Here is a 20,266-nt window from a genome sequence, read left to right as displayed (position 1 = left end):
AAGTACATAAATAAATCTTGATTAATTTTCATGTTGCAGTGACATTCATGTCACTACTGAGATATACCAATTATTGCTAGAACACTGTAACATTTTTCTCAAGCCCCTTTCCAGTCACATTTATCCTCCTACACAAGGGTAATTATCATCCTGATTTCTGTCACTAAAAATTGTTTATAAAATGTTTTATACACATGGGATCATATGGTATCTCCTTTTTGTGTCTGGCATCTTTCATTTAATATTGCAGTTATGAAATTCATCATTTAGTAGTAGTTATACATTACTGATGCTGTATGGAACTTAATTGTATGATCATTCCTTAATTTATTCATTCTACTGTTACTGAACATTTGAGTAGTTTTCACTTAGGAACTATTTTATAAGTAGTGCTTCCATGAACATTCTTTTATATATCTTGGTAAATGTATGAATTCATTTTGCTTGGTATAAACTTAATGATAGAATTTTTGGATTGTAAGGTATGTGTATTGTCAGATTTTAGTAGATATTGCTAATAGTCTTCCTTTTAAAGAGAAACAATTTTTTTCTCTTCAAGATATCAGATGACACTTGTTGAGTTTGGCATATAGCATATTCAGAACCAATATTTTTTTTTTCTCATATGTGAGGAAAAAAAACAGCTTAGTAGACTTCACAGGGCTACTATCAGAGAATCAAATGAATGAGCATAATGAATTGTGCTTTCTCTCAACCTTTTGGGGGCCATGTTCATATAAGGACAGTGAGAAAGCAGTCTTCAATAGGGTGTTGATATCCAATGTTATTTCTAGAGACTTCTGGTTCTATATATTTGGTAGCTGTATAAATACTATTTCATTGGCTTCTTTTACCATCTGAGAAGGAAAACTGTTATTAGCCTCCTTTTACACATAAGGCAATTAAAACTTGGAAAGAGTAAATTTGTCACAGCTTACTATTTTAGGTAATTTGATTTCTCTTACTATTTTACTTGTTATTGATAGCATCATGGAGAAAGAATTATCCAATTCCTGTGAACACTTGCTCATAAGGCCATCCTACAAAAGTATCTATGAGAGTAGCTAAAATTAATACAAGTGACAGTACCAAATACTGGCAAGAACTTGGAGCAGATGCAACTTTCATCCATTCTTTATGAAGGTTTAAAAATGGCATAGCTAGTTTGGTAAAACATGATATTTACTGAAATTAAATATTCCTGGACTCTGTAACATATTAGTTCTCTTATGTAATAATTAACACTAGTTATCACCACTTGATAAAATCTAGAATCACCTAAGAGACAAAAATTTCTGGTCAAGTCTCTGAGGGCATTTCCAGAGAGGTGCAACTAAATAAGAAGGCCCCTCTTTGAATGTGAGTGCCACCATTCTATGGGTCAGAGTCCTGGACTGAATACAAAGGAGAAAGTGATCTGAGCACCAGCATTCATATCTCTCTGATTCTTGACTGTTGTAACCTGCTACAAAGTATATAACGCTTCAACTTTGAGCCAGAGTAAACCTTTCCTTTCCTGAATTGCTTTTGTTAGGCATTTTGTCATAGCAATGAGAAAAGTAATTAATACACATCCCTAGGTATTTCATAGGAATGAAAATATATATTCACAAAAGTACTTTTATGGGAATTTTAATGGCAATTTTAATCATAATGGAAGCAAACTAGAAACAACTTGTAGGTTTCTTTGAAAGAAAGAAAGAAAGAAAGAAAGAAAGAAAGAAAGAAAGGAAGAAAGAAAGAAAGAAAGAAAGAAAGAAAGAAAGAAAACAGATAGACAGACAGAAGGAAGGAAGGAAAGAAAGAAAGAAAGAAAGAAAGAAAGAAAGAAAGAAAGAAAGAAAGAAAGAAAGAAAGAAAGAAAGAAAGGAAGGAAGGAAGGAAGAAAGGAAGGAGGAAAGGAAGGAGAAAAAAAAGAAAGATGCAGTACAATACCTTCTGGAGGTTCATATGCAGTGTTTAACTGGAAAATAGAAAAGAACTTCCTCTATTGAAGATAATGATATTCATATATTAATAATAGATTGATGCCACAGAAATATATTCATTTCTCAAAATTCTGTAAGTGTCTTAGTTTGGGTTTTATTGCTGTGAAGAGACAGCATGACAGAGGCAATTCTTATAAAGGACAACATTTAATTGGGGCTGGCTTACAGCAAAGCAGGAAGCATAACAACATGCAGGCAGGCATGGTAGTGGAGAACAAGTAAAGAGTTCTACATCTTGACCCAAAGGCAGCCAGGAGAAGACTGACTTCCAGGTGTCTAGGAAAAGGGTCTCAAAATCCACTTCCAAAGTGATACACTTCCTCCAACAAGATCACACTTATTTCAACAAGGCCACACCTCCTAATAGTGTTACACCCTGGGCCAAACATCCTCAAGTCACAATAATTTTATAATTAACATTTAAAAACATCATTATATGTACTTTGCACTTGAAAGCAAAAAACATATAAAACTATATTGAACTCATTTTTATATAGAAATTCAAGAATTTTAGTGGGAAATATGTGTGTATCTATAAAATACTTTAAAATACTTCAAAGGATATGATCAACTTGCTGTGGTGAAACATGACTAAAATAACTTGTAAAACAAGGGTTCATTTAGCTCCAGCTTCTACATCATAGCTTACCATCAAAGAAAGTTAAGACAGGAACTCAGACAAGGCAATAACCTAGGGGCAGGAGCTGAAACAGAGGCCATGGAGGAGTGCCAGTTACTGGCTTGTTCCTCATGGCTTGCTTAGCCTGCTTTCAAGATTACCAGCCCAGGGATAGAACTACCTAAAGGTGGCTGGGCCCTCCCTCATCAATCACTAATTAAGAAAATGCCCTCAGGATTGTCCATAGGCCAATCTTATGGAAACATTTTCTTAATTAAGGTACCTCCTCTCAGATGTCTTCTAGTTTGTGTCAAGTTGACATAAAAACTAACCATGACAGACAGACAGAAAAATGGAGTGTTCCATGATAAAAAATGAATAGCAATATTTTAATGGTGTGATATAGGTTGCAGGGTGAGGTTTTCCCCACATTAAATGCTTTTTTATTTTTCCATTTGTTAAGGTGTTCATAGTAAAATGTTGGACATCTTATTTAATGTGGTGGTATACAAGAGATGACTGAAGGAGTGTTTCTTGGAAGAACTTATCCAAGAAAAGTGAATTACTATTGACATAATTCCTTCTACCTACGAGGGTAAAGAACAGAGATGGTAACATTTTTTTAGGGGGGGGAGGGGTTGGAGACAGAGTTTCTCTGTGTAGCCCTGGCTGTCCTGGAACTCACTTTGTAGACCAGGCTGGCCTCGAACTCAGAAATCCACCTGCCTCTGCCTCCCAAGTGCTGGGATTAAAGGTATGCACCACCATGCTCGACTGGTAGCTTATTTTTAACAATGGATATGGTAGATATTATTATTGAAATTCAGAAACTCATGGTAAATAGGTTACATGACTTGGTCAAGGCCATAAATCACTGATAGATAGTCAATATTTGACCTTTGCAGCTTTCTTCCTTATTTTCACCTAGTACTTATTATCATTTGATATACTATATATTTGTTTTTTAAAAATAAAATAGCCCTTCTTATTAGAATGAAAATTCTATAGCATCCATAATGTTTTCACAATTATATCTCTTGAATAAAAAACAGTGCCTGTGTCTTTGTAGATACTCAACAAATTTTTGTGGAAGAATAAAGCACTATAGAAGTTAGCTTAAGTGGAATTAAAATAATATAAAACATTGGATTCAACATGGAAAACAACTTAAACCTAAAGCAATGCAGTTTTTCTTAGGCAGAATCTGTGTAGAACATGAGTTGTGTGAGTTGAAGCTACAATAGTAAGAAGGGGTCTGGCCATGTAGAATTGTAAATAGTATAAGAATAACTTGGGTTTTTAGGAAGATATTAAGTGGATATAGGGTTTTTTAAGTTGTTGGTGTTTTGTTTGGTTGTTTTTAAAGACAGACTTTCTCTGTGTAACATCCCCAACTGTACTGGAACTCACTCTGTAGACTAGAGTGTCCTCTAACTCTGAGATCCCCCTGCCTCTGCATCCTCAATGGTGACATTAAAGGCATGTCTGGTCTGGCTTTGATTTGATTTCTTGATCCAATGCTGAGAGAACTAACCCTTGAAAAGTGTTCCTGTGACCTTCACACATATGCAGTGGCTATGTATTTTTCTACACACATAAACACACATAAACACACATATAATAAATTCAAATTTAAAAGATTTTTCTAGCTACAGAATACAAAATGGATAAAAGGTAGATAAAGGGTGAAATCAATGGTACTATGTAAAAATGATAGTGGTCTCACACAAAAAGTGGCATTGCTGATAGGAAGCACTGACTACTTTGAGAAAAATTAGTAGGTAAACCTGATTAGATTGGTTGTTGAATGTGAGGGACATGAACAAGTTGAAGGTAGCTTTTGGTCTTTTGTTTGGGCAATTCAGTGAATATATCATTCAATAAAACAATAGCAAATATATAGTGAGGTGAGCTTAAAGTGAGTGGAGACCATGAGCTAGATTTTGAATATGATACACTGTATATTCTACTAGACAGCCAAATGATGATTCGAGGAGATAGTACACTAGTCAAGAGCTTAATATGTAATAATTATATCACATAGGAGAATAGTTGTTTGGTACTCACCTGATCAAATACAGCTCTTTATTCCATGGGTAAATATTTAAGATGGGCCCAACCCCAATCATGTGATTGTGACATTGTCCAACATTTTCAATATATTCATGCTTCAATGGTACTTTGCTGAGGAGTTCAAATTCCTCAGGTGCTTTTTGAAGTACTTGTTGTGCTGCATAGAATCCATCCACTAACAGTGTTCTACCACCTGTTCCTTCATGCTTAAGACAATGAAATACTTGAATGCTAAAGAAAGCAAAACAAATTCTTCTGTTCAGTGGATAAAAGAGAATATATTGAAATTCTAGTATAGTATATCAGAAATGATTACTAAACCTACTTTGGTAATTTTAATGAAGAAAGAAATCTCATTTCCTAATTGTTTGTCCTTCATAGAAAGTTGTACATTTTTACTCTTAATTATGTTACTATACATTTATTTCAAAGATGTGTAATATGTATTAAGGGATATATATGCCAGGAAAGACAAGGGAATATAGACATAACAAGATGTGGTCTCTATTTTGAAAATGGTCATAATCTAGAAAGAAAAGATGAAGCTAGTACTGATAACATTTGAATAAAATATAAAGTTGTACACAAGTTTTGGTGAGGTCCATAAAAAAGAAAATTAAAGAAATATTTGAGTGAGAAAGGGAACAGCTTTGATTAGTCTTAAATAATGAACAAGAATTGAAATGGAATAAATTCAAAGCATGGAGAAAGGACCCTAGAAAGAGACAAATCATAACCAAGTATAGTGATATAAATCAACAGGGTATATTCAAGGAAAAGACGTTTCTCTTGTCACAGCATAAAAAAAAAAACCATAGAATGCTCTTAATTTGTTAAAAATGTATGGTTATATTAGCATTTTTAAAGTATGGCTGGCAAGATGGCTCATCAGGTAAAGACACTTGCCTCTGGCTGATGACCTGAGTTTGAACCCTAGGAACCATGTACTGGAAGGAGAAAGTGACTCCCACAGGTAATCTTTTCACTTACCCATGTGTGCATTGGCACACAAGCCCAAACACCCCCTTACCTATACACACACTACACAAATAAATAAAACTAAGACATTTTTGTTATTGTTTTGAGATGTAGATCAATTGATAGAATAGGTGTCTACCATGCACAAAGCTCATGGTTCAATCCCCAGCATCAGCATGACCAATGTGTAGTGACATATGCCTATAATCCTAGAACTTGAGAGGGCATCTTGTCAGCTCCATAGTGAGTTTGAGGCCAATCTTGCTACATAGGACCCTGTCTATAAAAAACAGAAAAAAAAATATAATGAACAAAAATCCCCACCTTTCCTTAATAAACTCTAATTTTGCTTCATAGAAAAAAAATCATTTAAAAAGTTGACATGACCAACAGTTCTAAAGTTTTGTGGGAACAAAGATGATAAAATAATTTGGAAAACCATGTACAGGATGAAGTACAGGCAAGAACTGATACCAATTCTAAATTTCTAACTTGGGCAACTTTAAAAATTATAGTATTTTCTGGGGTTTGGTAGAGTACTGGAAAATGTCTTCTACAAGTGTTAGAGATCAAATCCAGGGCCTCACATGTTTGGCAAGTATTCCCCAGTCCTATGGGGACATCTTAGTAACTTCTGTTATACCACTCCTCCAATCATCGGTTCAGTGTTGTGTGTTGATCTCTGTCTACTTTCCCCATAACTGCTATCTTTTTCTGGACCATTATCACCCTAAGCATCCCCAGAATTCTTTTTTATCACATTTTTGCATTACCAAAATTTGTCCTATATTTGTTCATGTTTTTATTTATCTACAAAGTCTCTCCAGGGTTTAGAGTAGCTATGAATAGTCAGGAGATAATATCTAAAAGACTTTCAAGATCACTAAGGTGGTTTGAATGAAAATGGCCCACATAGACTCATAAGGAGTGGAACTATTGGGAGGTGTGGCCTTGTTGGAATAGGAATAAACTTGCCAGTAGAAGTATGTAATTGGAGGTGGGCTTTGAGGTTTCAAATGTTCAAGCCAGGCCCAGTGTCTCTCTTCCTGTAGCCTACAGATACAGATGTAGAACTTTCAGCTCCTTCTCCAGCATTGTGTCTGCTTGTATGCCACTATGCTTCCCACCATGACAAGAATTGACTATCTGAGCCTGTGGAGTCATTGAATTCAGCAAGTATTAAGACATGGAGGAGCAAAAGAAAACAGAATCACTTCAAGATGCTAGATGTGGAATTCAGGACCTTTGGAAGAGCAGTCAGTGCTCTTACCCGCTGAGCCATCTTGCCAGCCCAATTGCTTAATTTCTTAAGTCGGATCCATACAATAAGATACTGACATGATTCTAAGAATCTAATGGATAGGGTGGAAAGTCACAAGGTAGCCAGAGGACTCGTCACACAATCTTGGGATCACTGGTGAGAGGAAAACAACATTGGTTCCAACCCAATTGTGCTGGGCATGTGCAAGCAGCAGGGAAGCAGAAAACCCACCTGACCAGGGACTCAAGTCCCTTCTGGTCTGTGGCAGCTCCGGGTCACCATGGGCGTGAACTCGGCAGACTTTCCCACAGTCCCCAGAGGACTCTCCACGCAATCTTAGGATCACTAGTGAGTGAAACACAACATCTGTTCCAAACCAATGGCGACAGGTCTGTGACAGCAGGAGCAAGGACAAGAGAGCCCTGCCTGACCAGCAGCTCCAGTTCCTTCTGATCAGTGCTGGTATACCTTGGTTTCAAACACACCAGACAGCCCCACAGTCCCCAGAGAAGACACCACTTCCAGGTGCTGTAACACACCCAAGATCTTAGGATTCCAGGATCCCAGAATAACAGGGGCTTTGTCTCACTAGGATCTCAGGGTCTCAGAAGAAACTTGACTGCAAAGAACTCTGGCAAACCCAGAATCTCGGGTTCAGAGGAGCCCGGAATCACAGGATCACAGATAAAGCTAGACTCTGAGGGGTCCTGAATCAACTGGGATTATAAGAAGACAGGCTCCAATCAGATATATTGAGGGCAGCAAGGATTGAGATAATCAGATTGAAGGAGGTAAGCATAAGAACAGAAGCAACAGAAACAAAGGTTGCTTGGCATCATCAGAACCAATCTCTCCCAACATAGCAAGTCCTAGATACATCATCACACCAGAAAAGCAAGATATAGACCTAAAGTCACATCTCATGATGATGATGGAGGACTTTAAGAAGGAAATAGATAACTCCCCTGAAGAAATACTGGAAAACACAGGTAAACAGCTAGAATCCCTTAAAGAGGAAACACAAAAATATCTTAGAGAGTTATAGGAAAACACTACGAAACAGGTGAAAGAATTGAACAAAAGCATCCAGGATCTAAAAATTGGAAGTAGAAACAATAAACAAATCACAAAGGGAGACAACTCTGGAGATAGAAATCCTAGAAAAGAAATCAGGAACCATAGATGCGAGCATCAGCAACAGAATACAAAAGATGGAAGAGAGAATCTCAGGTGCAGAAGATTCCATTGAAAACATGGACACAACAATCAAAGAAAATGCAAAAGGCAAAAAGATATTAACTCAAAATATCGAAGAAATCCAGGATACAATGAGAAGACCAAACCTACAGATATGTATGGATGAGAATAAAGATTTTCAACTTAAAGGGCAAGTAAATATATTGAACAAAATTATAGAAGAAACCTTCCCTAATCTAAATAAAGAAATGCCCATGAACATAGAAAAAGCCTACAGAACTCCAAATAGACTGGATCAGAAAAGAAATTCCTCTGGACACATAATAATCAGAAATGAAAATGCACTACAGAAGGATAGAATATTAAAAGCAGTAAGGGAAAAAGGTCAAATAACATATAAAGGCATACCTATCAGAATTACACCAGACTTCTCACCAGAGACTATGAAAGCTAGAAGCTCATGGACAGATATTATAGAAGACCCTAAGAGAACACAAATGCCAGCCCAGGCTACTATACCTAGCAAAACTCTCAATTTCCATAAATGGAGAAACCAATGTATTCCATGACAAAACAAAATTCACACAGTATCATTACAGTAATTCAGTCCTTCAAAGGATGATAAAGGGAAAACTCCAACATAAGGAGAAAAACTACACCCGAGAAAAAGCAAGAAAGTAATCCTTCAACAAACCTAAAAGAAGACAGCTGCAAGAACAGAATCCCAATTATAACAACAAAAATAACAGGCAGTAATAATTACATTTCCTTAATATCTCTTAATATTAATGGACTTAATTCCCCAATAAAAAGACATAGACTAACAGACTGGATACAGAAACAGGACCCAACATTTTACTGCATACAATAAACCCACCTCAGGGACAGAGACAGACACTACCTCAGAGTGAAAGGCTGGAAAACAATTTTCCAAGCAAATGGTCAAAACAAAAAAAAAACCAACAAAACAAAACAAAACAAAACAAAACAAAAACAACAAGCTGCAGTAGCTATTCTAATATTGAATAAAATTGACTTCCAAACCAAGTTATTAAAAAAGACAAGAAGGGGCACTTCATATCATCAAAGGTAAAATCTTCCAAGATGAACTCCCAATTTTGAATATCTGTGCTCCAAATGCAAGGGCATCCTAATTTATTAAAACAAACTTTAGTAAAGCTCAAAGCACACATTGCACCACACACAATAATAGTGGGAGTCTTTAACACCCCACTCTCATCAATGGAAACTGAAACTAAACGAAGAAACAATGAAACTAACAGAAGTTATGAAACAAATGGATTTAACAGATATCTACAGAACATTTTATCCTAAAAGAATATACCTTCTTCTCAGCACATCATGGTACCGTCTCCAAAACTGACCATATAATCAGTCACAAAACAGGCCTCAACAGATACAAAAATATTGAAATTATCCCATGCATCATCTCAGATAACCAAGGACTAAGGTTAATCTTCAATAACAACATAAATAATAGACAGCCAATATTGACATGGCATTTGAACAACACTCTACTCAATGATAACTTGGTCAAGGAAGAAATAAAGAAAGAAATGAAAGACATTTAAAGTTTTATACAAATGAAGCCACAACATACTCAAATTTATGGGACATGATGAAAGCTGTTCTAAGAGGAAAACTCATAGCTCTCAGTGCTGCCAAAAAGAAACTAGAGAGAGTACACACAAGCAGCTTGACAGCACACCTAAAGGCTCTAGAATGAAAGGAAACAAATTTTCCCAAGAGGAGTAGACTGCAGGAAATAATTAAATTCAGGGCTGAAATCAACCAAGTAGAAACAAAAAGAACTAGTCAAAGAATCAACCAAACCAGGAGCAGGTTTTTTTTTTTTTTTTGAGAAAATCAACAAGAGAGATAACCCTTAGCCAGAATAACTAGAGGTCACAAGGACATTATCCTAATTAACAAAATCAGAAGTGAAAAGCAAGACATAACAACAGAACCAGAAGAAATCCAAAACATCTTCAGATTCAACTACAAAAGGTTATACTCAATAAAACTGGAAAATCTAGATGAAATGGACAATTTTGTAGACAGATACTGGGTACCAAAGTTAAATCCAGATCAGATTAACAATCTAAACAGCCCCATATCCCCTAAAGGAATAGAAGCAGTCATTAATAGTCTCCAAACCAAAAAAAGCCCAGAACAGGATGGGTTTAGTGCAGAGTTCTATCAGATTTTCAAAGATTTAATTCCAATTCTCCTCAAACTATTTCACAAAATAGAAAGAGAAGGTACTCTCCCCAATTCATTCTATAAAGCCACAATTATTCTGATACCTAAACCACACAAAGACCCAAGAAAGAAAGAGAACTTTAGACCAATTTCCCTTATGACTATTGATACAAAAATACCCAATAAAATCCTTGCTAACCAAATCCAAGAACACATCAAAACGATCATCCATAATGATCAAGTAGGATTTATCCCAGGGATGCAGGGATGGTTTAATATACAGAAATCCATCAATGTAATCCACTATATAAACAAACTCGAAGACAAAAACCATATGGTCATCTCATTAGATCCTGAGAAAGCATTTGACAAAATCCAACACCCATTCATGATAAAAGTCTTCGAAAGATCAGGAATTCAAGGCCCATACCTAAACATAATAAAAGCAATATACAGCAAACCAGTAGCCAACATCAAACTGAATGGAGAAGAAATTAAAGCAATCCCACTTAAATCAGGGACTAGACAAGGCTGCCAACTTTCTCTCTACCTAATCAATATAGTACTTGAAGTCCTAGCCAGAGTAATTAGACAGCAACAGGAGATCAAGGAGATACAAACTGGAAAGGAAGAAGTCAAAATATCACTATTTGGAGATATTTGATAGTATATATTAGTGACCCTAAAAGTTCCACTAGAGAAATCCTACAGCTGATAAACAACTTTAGTGCAGTTGCTGGATATAAAATTAACTCTAACAAATCAGTGGACTTTCTCCACACAAAAGATAAACAGGCAGAGAAAGAAATTAGGGAAACAACCACCTCTTCACAATAGTCACAAATAATATAATATACCTTGGTGTGACTCTAACTAAGGAAGTGAAAGATTTGTATGATAAGAACTTCAAGTCTCTTAAGAAAGAAATTGAAGATCTCAGAAGATGGAAAGATCTCCCATGCATCATGGATTGGCAGGATTAATATAGTCAAAATGGCTATCTTTCTGAAAGCAATATATAGATTCAATGCAATTCCTTCAAATTTCCAATTCAATTCTTCAGAGTGAGAAAGGGCAGTTTGCAAATTCATCTGGAATAACAAAAAAAAAAAAAACCTAGGATAGCAAAAACTATCCTCAATAATAAAAGAACCTCTGGTGGAATCACAATGCCTCCCCTCAAGCTGTACTACAGAACAATTGTAATAAAACCTGCATGGCACGTGTACAGTAACAGGTAGATCAGTGGACTATAATTGAAGACACAGAAATGATCCCACACACCTATGGTCACTTGATCTTTGACGAGGGAGCTAAAACCATCCATATTTCAACAAATGGTGCTGGCTCAACTGATGGTTATCATGTAGAAGAATGTGAATTGATCCATTCTTATCTTCTTGTACAAAGCTCAAGTCTAAGTGGATCAAGGAACTCGACTTAAACCAGAGACTCTGAAAGTTATAGAGGAGAAAGTGGGGAAAAGCCTTGAAGATATGTGCACAGGGAAAAATTTCCTCAACAGAACAGCAATGACTTGTGCTGTAAGATCAATAATTGACAAATGGGACCTCAAAAAATTGCAAGGTTTCTGTAAGGCAAAAGACACTGTCAATAAGACAAAAAGGCCACCAACAGATTGGGAAAGGATCTTTACCAATTCTAAATTTGATAGGGAACTAATATCCACTATATAAAAAGAACTCAAGAAGCTGGACTCCACAAAATTGAATAAACCTATTCAAAAATGGGGTACAGAGCTAAACAAAGAATTCTCAACTGGGGAATCCCGAATGGCTGAGAAGCACCTTAAAAAATGTTCAATATCCTTCATCATCAGGGAAATGCAAATCCAAACACCCCTGAGATTATACCTCCCACCAGTCTGAATGGCTAAGATCAAAAATTCAGGTGACTGCAGATGCTGGTGATGATGTGGAGAAAGAGGAACACTCCTCCATTGTTGGTGGGATTGCAAGCTTGTACAATCACTCAGAAAATTGGACATAGTATTACCCAAAGATCTAGCAATACCTCCCCTGGTCATATACCCAGAAGATGTTCCAACTTTCAATAAGGACACATGCGCCACTATGTTAATAGTGGCCTTATTTAAAATAGCCAAATGCTGGAAAGAACCCAGATGTCCCTCAACAGAAGAATGAATATAGAAAATGTGGTACATTTACACAATGGAGTACTACTCAGGTATTAAAAACAACGAATTTATGAAATTCTTAGGCAAATGGATGGATATTCAGGATATCATCCTGAGTGAGGTAACCCAATTACAAAAGAATTCACATGATATTCACTCACTGAGAAGTGGATATTAGCCCAGAAGCTTAGAATATCCAAGACGCCGGGCATGGTGGGGCACACCTTTAATCCCAGCACTCGGGAGGCAGAGGCAGGTAAATTTCTGAGTTCAAGGACAATCTGGTTTACAGGGTGAGTTCCAGGACAGCCAGGGCTATACAGAGAAACCCTGTCTCAAAATACCAAAAAAAAAAAAAAAAAAAAAAAAAAAAGAATATCCAAGATACAATTTGCAAAACACATGAAACTCAAGAAAAAGGAAAAGCAAACTGGGGAATCTTGGTTCCTTCTTAGAATGGGGAATAAAATACCCATAGAAGGAGTTACAGAGACAAAGTTAGGAAGGAACTGAAGAACGACCATCCAGAGACTGCCCCATTTGGGGATCCATCCCATAAACAACCACCAAATCCAGATACTAGGCAAATGCCAACAAAAGCCTGCTCACAGAACCCTGATATAACTGTCTTCTGCAAGGCTCTACCAGTGCCTGGCAAATACAGAAGTGGATACTCATAGTCATACATTGGACAGAGAACAAGGTCCCTAATGGAGGAGCTGGAGAGAGTACCCAAGGATCTGAAGGGGTTTGCAGCCCCATAGGAGGAACAACAATATGAACTAACCAGTATCTCCAGAGCTCCCTGGGACTAAACCACCAACCAAAGAAAACACATGATGGGAGTCATGGCTCCAGCCGCATATGTAGCAGAGGATTGCCTTGTTGGTCATCTATTGGAGGAGAGGCCCTTGGTCCTGTGAAGGCTCTATGCCCCAGTATAGGGGAATGCCAGGACCAGGAATAGGAATGGGTGGGCTGGGGAGCAGGTGGGGGGAGGGGATAGGGGATTTTTGGAGGGGAAACTAGGAAAGGGGATAACATTTGAAATGTAAATAAAGAAAATACCTAATTTAAAAAAAAGATGCTAGATGCAGGTAGTGACAGATGAATCCCTGTAGACCTGCCTCTGAGGAACTGACTGAGGGATTTTAAGAATATAGATTCATACAGATATGATTACTTGAGGAAAATGCATCAAAGAGACAAGGAGAACTGAAGCTCCCCTATTGCAATCACTACACAGCCAGATTTTGTTCCTAGTTTTCTAAGTGACCTGAATCTTCTTTCTAAAAGACAAGCTTGTTCCTTATGCTTTGAACCTGTCCTCAAGCCACTCCAATACCATAGACACAGGGAGTAAGAAAGGTGAGGTGGTCAAGAATGTGATTCACATCTCTTCTGCAGAAAGTAGGAAGTAATAGTAAATTAATTAGAGGTCATCACAACAACCAATTCAGTAGCAGCAGTCAGCTCATATCTTCATGATGGTGATCACACAGCAGTACATTGAAGTTGACTTTCAGAGGCTAAAAACACACAAGTCAGAAGTAGAGAGGAAAGGATAGGAAAGATCTATTATATAAGAAGATGTGGTTCACATATAATAGAGTAGTTCAATGTGTTGACTTTTCAATCTACTTTTCTGTTTATCTAAGTGTCTAGTATAATTTTCTTTATTTCACAGACATGGAAGCTGAAATGTAGAAAGGTTTGGGGGATTTATCAGTGAAATTTAATTGGAAAATATTACAATTAATACAAAAATCCAAAGCTCTGGGGACAAAGTGGTGGTTTCTTGCCCTTTTCCATCTTCTGCTGTCTGTTGTCAATGATGCAGCCACACAGACTCAGCTGATTCAGCCACTGTACCAAGAAGCCTTCTAGTGACAAGGATAGTCTCCAATGAAATAATACCCATCACTTTTTAAAAAGATAATAGTGCTGTTTATTATGATAGAATGCAGGTAGACATGTGATGAGTTAATAATCAAGGTCTGAATAAGTCGTTCAGTTTACTGGTGTGTTGAAATAGTAGAAACATGTCTGAATATGTTAACAGAAAAAGCTCTAGAAGATGACTACTGATAGTCTAAAAAATTAAAGTGGAATTTTGAAATTCATGAGGAGAAAAAAGTTAATAGTGCTTATATCTTTCCATTTATCTCTTTAGTGTCCCCTACCCCATGTCTTCCTTTTTACTTTCATGTTTTCTCTGCTTATACAGTCATATCTGAAGATTAGGAGTTAAGAACCACAGATAAGAGAAAACATGTGAAGTCTAAGTTATCTTACTCAACATAATGTTTTCTATTAGCATCCATTTACCTACAGTTTCATTAATTCATTTTCTTTACATTTGAATAGTATTCTACTGTGTATATTTATCACATTTTTATTATTCTTTGGTTTTATGACATTTAGTTTGTTTCCATTTCCTAGCTATTATGAATAGAGCAGCAGTAAACATGGATGAACAAGTATTTGTAGAGTACAATGTTAAGTCCTTTGGACAATATGCCATGGACAAGTACAGCTGGGCCTTATGGTAGAATACTTTTAGCTTTTTTAATGATTATCCACAGCGATTCCAGAAAGGCTGGATTGGTTTGTAATTCCACCAAGATTGGATGATGGTTCCTTTATCCTCTCTAGCATTTGTTGTAGGTTGTTTTGTTGACTTTGGTTGTTCTGACCAGAGTAAGATGAAATTTAAAGTTTTTCTAAATTCACATTTACTTAAATGCTGGTTAGTTTTGTGCCAATTTGACATAACCCAGAATTATTTGAGAAGAGGAAATCTCAATTGAAAAAAAAATCCTCTATGAGATTGGTCTGTAAATCCACCAACCTAGGTCCTTAGGGGTCCACAGAGACTGAATTACCAACAGAGAGCATATATAGGACATACCTATCTGATAGGCACATGTATAACATCTGTACAGCTCGTTATTCATGTGGGACTTCTAACAACAGGAACTGGGCTGTATCTGACTCTGTTGCCTGACTTTAGATCCCTTTCTGCTAACTGGGCTGCCTTGTCTACCCTCAAATGGGGAAGATGCAGCTAGTCTTACTGCAATTTGATATGACAAGTTTTTAGAGGAGAAAAGGAGGACTGGATGATGGGAGGTGGGGGAAGGGAGATGAAGTGGAAATTTTTGGTTTCTTTGGAAACTTAGTTGTGTCATTGTGGAGAGCCGTGCTGCGAGCAATCGCGTGTGTGCCATGAGCAATTGTCATTATAAGATGGCGCTGGCTTCCACTGCACCTAACTGGTAAATAAGCCTTATGTGCAAGTGCAAGAGTGAACTCACGCCTAGTCACTGCCCATCTGGCGGCGTAGTAATGGGGTGATGGGCGAGCAACGAATCAGGAGCTGTCACGCCACATCAGGTGCTGAAATGTCACGCTGAGGGCTATATAAGCAACACCATTTTCCCAGTTCGTGGTCTTCCCTCCTGATAAGTAAGCAATAAAAGCTTTGCCGCAGAAGATTCCGGTTGTCCTGAGTGTGTTCTTGCCGGTGGGGACAAAAGCTCGGGCAATAAGTGGCGCCGAGGAACCTGGGAACTACCATCACACCAGCGCAAGGGAGATCCTTCGTTCACGAGGCAGAACCAGAACTGCGTGACAAATTACAGCTTTATGAGGTATGTCTGGCCTTGAACTTTCTCCATTGTTAGAAGCCTTTTTCTTCCTTTTCACATGTCAAGAAGTGATTAAGGCAGGGCAGAGAATTCTGGAAGAAATTCAAGACAGTCTATCAGAGGTAAAGCGGGGAAAGAGAATAGGAGCAAAGAGGAAACATGGTGCACCAATTAAGCATACAGGCCTTTCCACGGGTCTTGAACCCGAGGAAAAGTTAATGTCAGGGAAGAATACCTGAGGAGAGATTGGAAGGAAGGAGAAAGAAAAAGAAAAGAAAAAAGATCAATCAGCGGAGGTTTCTAGGAGAAGGAACTTATACTCGCCACTAGATGAGTTTAAGCGGCTAGCTCTTAGTAGCTCAGAATCAGATGAAGGACTTAGCTCCCCTGAAGAAACGGACTTGGAGGAAGAAGCAGTTCGTTATAAGGGAGAAAGGTACCAGCAAGATAAAAAGTGAGCTACTCAGTCCAGAAAAAGGCAAAAAGCGGCTGGCAAAAGCCAGCTTGCTGCTTGGCCTCTGGACTGTCGGCTTCAGGGTCCTAGTGTACATCCGCCCTATGTGCAGAGGTTCCATTTAGAATCTTATGTGCAGAGGTACCATTCAGAGCCTTATGTGCAGAGGTATCATTCAGATTCATTCATTCTAAAAGAGGAACAGAGAAAAGTGCAGCAAGCATTCCCAGTTTTTGAAGGAGCTGAGGGAGGGCGTGTTCATGCTCCAGTAGAGTATATACAGATTAAGGAGTTCGCAGAAGCAGTTCGCAATTATGGAGTCAGTGCTAATTTCACTATAGCACAAGTTGAAAGGCTTGCGAATCAGGCTATGACTCCTGGTGATTGGCAGACTGTAGTAAAAGCTGCAGCCCCCAGTATGAGAATGTATCTTGAGTGGAAAGCCATGTGGCAGGACTCCTGCCAGATGCAGGCAAGGGCCAATGACACCATGGAAGGGGACCAAAGAACGTGGACGTTTGAATTACTTACAGGTCAGGGACAGCATGTTGCTAACCAAACAGATTAACATTGGGGAGCGTACGTTCAGATCTCAGCTGCCGCTGTTAAGGCATGGAAGGCACTCTCTAAGAAGGGAGAGGCAAGTGGGCATTTGACCAAGATTACTCAAGATGCACAGGAGTCCTTCTCAGACTTTGTAGCCAGAATGACGGAGGCTGCAGGGAGGATATTTGGAGACCCACAAGCAGCTATGCCTTTAATTGAACAATTGGTTTATGAAGAAGCTACGCAGGAATGCAGATAAGCAATTACACCTAGAAAGAGTAAGGGGTTACAGGACTGGTTAAAGGTTTGCAGTGAGCTTGGAGGGCCGCTTACTAATGCTGGATTGGCAGCAGCCATTCTGCAGGGGAGGAGGCGCTCTGATTCAACTGAGCTCAAACTTTGCTTTAATTGTGGCAAACCAGGACATTTAAAAAAGGACTGCAGAGCCCCTATAAAAAGGACAGCACCAGGATTGTGTACTAAATGTGGAAAAGGATATCATTGGGCTAAGGACTGTCGTTCAATTAGAGATATACGAGACAGGCTCTTGCAGCCTACAAGGTCTTATTGTCCACCCTGGAGTTGTAGATCAGGATTATAAAGGGGAACTTCAGGTTCTCTGTTCTTGTCCTCAAGGTGTCTTTTCTATTTCACAAGGGGATAGAATAGCTCAACTAATAATTTTGCCAAGCCTACATGGCTGTTTTCCCTCCTCTGGTGTCCCTCAAGCTGCCAGAGGGATTGGCTCTACTGGAAATGATTCTGCTTACTTAATAATGCCTTTAGATTCCAGGCCATCCTTGGAGTTAGTTATAGAAGGGAAACAATTTAAGGGAATTTTAGATACAGGAGCAGACAAAAGTATTATTTCTTCTCACTGGTGGCCAAAAATCTGGCCTGTAACTCAGTCATCACACTCTTTACAAGGGCTAGGCTGTCAGTCCTGCTCCACTATTAGCTCCCGTTCTTTGAGCTGGCAAATGGATGTCACGCATATTTCCTCCTTTGGGAAAAATCAATATTTACATGTTTGCTAATCTGTCTAGGCAGATTTCTTTGTATCTTGCAGGAAATTGGTCTGAAAGATTTGATGAGACCCTTGAGGCCCTGAGAGTGGTTGTTCTCAGGATCAACTCAACACGAGTGCACCTCCTCCTGGATTTCATCTGCTTTTTCTTATTTTAAGGAATGGGTGGGGGTACTTTTGTTTGCTGCTGTTATCTGCTGTGGACTTGTGTTTATGCTCTGGTTAGTTTGCAAGCTCAGAACCCAACAAACAAATGACAAGGTTGTGATTGCTCAAGCACTTGCAGCCATTGAACAAGGGGCCTCCCCTGAAATTTGGCTGTCCATGCTTAAGACCTAAATGGCATCTGAGTTCTCTGCTATTGCATCCCACAGATTTATGAATACATTGCACTGGGATGTAAGAGACTCAACGCTCATTGATCAGCACTTACACCTCGCTGAGGTTTACTAATTCGTCTTTTGGCTGGCCTCTTTTATAGAGTTCGCCCTAGGTCATTTAGCAGTTACTGTTACACAGTACTGCGGTATCCAGAGACGGGCAACTTTCCTCATGCACAGACCAACTTAAGACATGGGACCCAGTGGCAATAGGGTTACCCTCTGACAGGAAAGGCTGTGACATTGGAGGAATGACCTAAGACAGGAGCCACAGCAGATGGACATGACTGCAGAGGCCTAGACCATCTTCAAATTTTAATAAAATAAAAAGGGGGAGATGTGGAGAGCCGTGCCACAAGCAATCACGTGCGTGCTGTGAGCAATCGCCATTATAAGATGGCGCTGGCTTCCACTGCGCCTAACTAGTAAATAAGCCTTATGCACAAGTGCAAGAGTGAACTCACGCCTAGTCACTGCCCATCTCGCGGCGTAGTAATGGGGTGATGGGCGAGCAACAAATCAGGAGCTGTCACGCCACATCAGGTGCTGAAACATCACGCTGAGTGCTATATAAGCAGCGCCATTTTCCCAGTTCGGGGTCTTCCCTACTGATAAGTAAGCAATAAAAGCTTTGCCGCAGAAGATTCCAGTTGTCCTGAGTGTGTTCTTGCCGGTGGGGACAAAAGCTTGGGATATGTCATGTGAGGTTTTTTTTTTGTGGGGGGGGGAAGCTGTCTAGTGAGAGGATGTAAGAGAGAATGTGATGTTTTGCTGGAGCAGACACTTGAGAGGTAATGTGATGTTTGTAAAGAGTATAAATAGAATCCCACAGTGAGAGGTCATTCTTGAATTACAACACTGCACAACACTTTTCTGGACTTTGCTGGGCTTCTCTGGCTGTGCAACATTTCACTGGTCTTTGCTGGCTATGCAATGCTTTGCCAGTCTTGCTTTTTTGCTGCTCTTCACTGGTCTTACTTCATAGAGAGAACTGTACCAAAGAAGTTCTTGTAGTATTTTTGACTAATTTTGGCTGCTTTCACTGACTTGTGCTGATTTGGTGTAGCATCATGCCAATATCATAGAGCAATTATAGCTAGAAGTCTCGGGAATCAAAATGCCTGATGCTTTAATTGTGGTGATTTTTGCCATTTTCAAAGAAATTGTAAGGCTAGAAGATACAGAACTCAAAATATTGGGTATATTTACTCTGGAGAATATGATACTCATAAAACACAAGCAGGATTAGGCTGCAGTGAAACACAAAGGTTCCAGGGTATTATAGTCACTATGGAAAGAGCAAACATTGGTCTAAGTATTGTAGGTCCAAGAGAGACATACGAGGTCTTGTCTCTGTTGTCATCAAGAAATAAACAGAGGGGCCTGTCAGCTCAAGGCCCTGTAACAAATAATATGATCCATCTTCCTTTGGTCAGCTAGAAGATACCAAGTAAGCAGGAAAATTAAAACTAAATATTTATGATTTAATACATGCTATAGAAGGAAGTACAGCTTCAGATCTGGCCACAGATATGCCTTATATTATCCCCAAATGTTAAATATTACAAGATAACCACTGGTATTTATACTCCTTTACCTTCAGGGACAGTGGGAATAATCTTGAGAAGTTGATTAACTTCTATTAACTTCTCAAGATGCAAATTAATACAGGTATAGAAACTTTCAGCTGTTGTTGTTTCTTTATATCAAGG

General features: G+C 38.5%; 1 protein-coding gene across 2 annotated transcripts in view; it reads right to left on the bottom strand.

Annotated features, from left to right (window-relative positions):
• Positions 1-20,266, bottom strand: part of Tmlhe (trimethyllysine hydroxylase, epsilon) — a 174,827-nt gene that overhangs the window by 3,407 nt on the left and 151,154 nt on the right. Inside the window, exon 6 of one of the 2 annotated variants that reach the window (NM_138758.2) lies at positions 4,675-4,911. The exons of the other annotated variant lie outside the window; for it this stretch is intronic. Within the exon in view, the coding sequence (NP_620097.1) occupies positions 4,675-4,911 (237 nt within the window). The remainder of the gene's footprint in view (positions 1-4,674; positions 4,912-20,266) is intronic. 2 annotated transcript variants of the gene reach the window in all.

Source organism: Mus musculus, assembly GCF_000001635.26.
Source record: "Mus musculus strain C57BL/6J chromosome X unlocalized genomic contig, GRCm38.p6 C57BL/6J MMCHRX_RANDOM_CTG2".
NCBI lineage: Eukaryota > Metazoa > Chordata > Mammalia > Rodentia > Muridae > Mus > Mus musculus.
This window is presented reverse-complemented; position numbering and strand designations above follow the sequence as displayed.